This window comes from Hyperoodon ampullatus (genome assembly GCF_949752795.1).
Source record: "Hyperoodon ampullatus genome assembly, chromosome: 6".
Lineage (NCBI taxonomy): Eukaryota > Metazoa > Chordata > Mammalia > Artiodactyla > Ziphiidae > Hyperoodon > Hyperoodon ampullatus.
Window position 1 is genome coordinate 84,304,882 of NC_136919.1, and position 1,990 is coordinate 84,306,871.

Genomic DNA, 1,990 nt, shown 5'->3' on the forward strand with positions numbered 1-1,990 from the left:
TGGAAATGAAAGCCACATTTTTGTGTGACACACAGAACAAATTGCACCAGGCAAATAAAGGCACCTGGCCAACTGATGCCTTTAGCTGGGTTCCTGCCATTTCTCATTATGTTGTATTCATGTTCTGTTTTTGTTCTTTTTTTTAAATTTAAATTTTGCACCTTAAAGAAATTAATTAATCTAGATGTTAAAAGGCAATGAGGTCACGAAGATGGCGCTGAAGGCGAAGAAGGAAGTCCCTGCCCCTCCCAAAGCCGAAGCCAAAGCAAAGGCTTTGAAGGCCAAGAAAGCAGTGTTGAAAGGCGTACACAGCCACAAAAAAAAGAAGATCCGGACGTCACCCACCTTCCGACGGCCCAAAACACTGTGGCTCAGGAGGCAGCCCAAATATCCTTGGAAGAGCGCCCCTAGGAGAAACAAGCTTGACCACTATGCCATCATCAAGTTCCCCCTCACCACCGAGTCAGCCATGAAGAAAATAGAAGACAACAACATACTGGTGTTCATTGTGGATATCAAGGCCAACAAGCACCAAATTAAACAGGCTGTGAAGAAGCCCTATGACACTGACGTGGCTAAGGTCAACACCCTGATCAGGCCTGATGGAGAGAAGCAGGCATATGTTCGACTGGCTCCTGACTATGACGCTTTGGATGTTGCCAACAAAATTGGGATCATCTAAACTGAGTCCAGCTGACTAATTCTAAATATAAAAGTTTTCACTATAAAAAAAAAAAAAACAGGCAATGAGGATCATTTGAAATGCAAAGTGGCCTCGGTCAATGTGAAGCTTTCAAGTGATACAAGTTTTTGTTGTTTTTCCCATTGATTGTAGTTCACAACACAGAGAACAAAGCCACAAGTTTTAAGGCAACGTAAATAATCCAAATTCACCAATTGCTAAAAAAAAAAAAAAAAAGCAGCAGTATGCTTTCAAAAAGTGGTCTAAACCCCATTAAAGTTTTGAAAATACCTGTTGTCTTGAACATAAGAAACACCTGAAACCTTGAGGCAGAGTAGCTGTCCAAAGGAAAACACACACAAATATTTCATGTGGGAGGAATTTTTCAAGGTACATATCAGTTCTCCAAACCAGTGAGATAGCTAACATTCATCGCCAGCATAGGTCATTCGAGTTCCATCTGGCGGAAGGGTGTCAGGTAAATTCTAAACATTACACACTTCCTTGGTCAGCAAAAGCTCTATATTCTGAAAGACAATGAGATCTCCATGACTGTAAGATAAGAGAAATAATAATAGTAATAATAATAATAATAGCTGCCAACATGTCTTAAAGGCTTACTGTGTGCTAGGCTCTATATTAAGCACTTTATCTGGATTATACTATTTTTTATTTTATTTTATTATTTTTTTGGCTGCACCTTGTGGCTTGTGGGATCCTAGTTCCCCAGCAAGGGATCGAACCCGAACCCTTGTCAGTGAAAGTGCAGAGTCCTAACCACTGGACCACCGGGGAATTTCCATAAAATTTTTTTTAACATCAACCCTTTGAGATGGATGCTTTTGCCCTATATTACAGATGAAGAAATGGAGGCCTAGAGATGTTGTTAATGTTGTACAACTAGTAAGTGGTGAAGTAAATATCTGAACATGATTTTTTAAATTAATAGATTTTCTTCTAGGTTCACCACCATTCTGCTGTGGCAGGGCTGACTACCATGGGCATGTTGTAGGTGGGGCTGGCCGCTGACTAGTTGACTGCTAGGCCCTGCCTTGTGCAGTGGCTGCAGCCCACTTGTGGGTGGGGCTGGGTCCCAGCACAGCTGGCTGCATGGCCTGGGGAGTCCTGGGGCTGATGCCAGCCTCCTGGTGGGCAGGCCTGGGCCCCAGGGAGGTGTGCTTTGGGGCCCTGGCAGGGCTGAGGCTGGTGCTGGCCTGTTAGTGGGTGGGCAAGACCCCAGGCTAATAGGTTAGAGGGGAGGATTCCAAGATGGCGCTTGCCAACACCAGTGTCCTCATGGTAATGAGC

At 43.8% G+C, this 1,990-nt stretch overlaps 1 protein-coding gene across 1 annotated transcript; it reads left to right on the forward strand.

Moving 5' to 3' along the window:
* Nucleotides 1–211: 211 nt before the first annotated feature.
* LOC307054145 (large ribosomal subunit protein uL23-like) lies at nucleotides 212–740 on the forward strand (the record flags this gene model as incomplete). Its single annotated transcript, XM_079705717.1, has 1 exon — nucleotides 212–740. One exon carries the CDS (start codon nucleotides 212–214, stop codon nucleotides 680–682), a length of 471 nt encoding a protein of 156 aa, XP_079561843.1. The 3' UTR covers nucleotides 683–740.
* Between the last annotated feature and the right edge of the window lie 1,250 nt (nucleotides 741–1,990).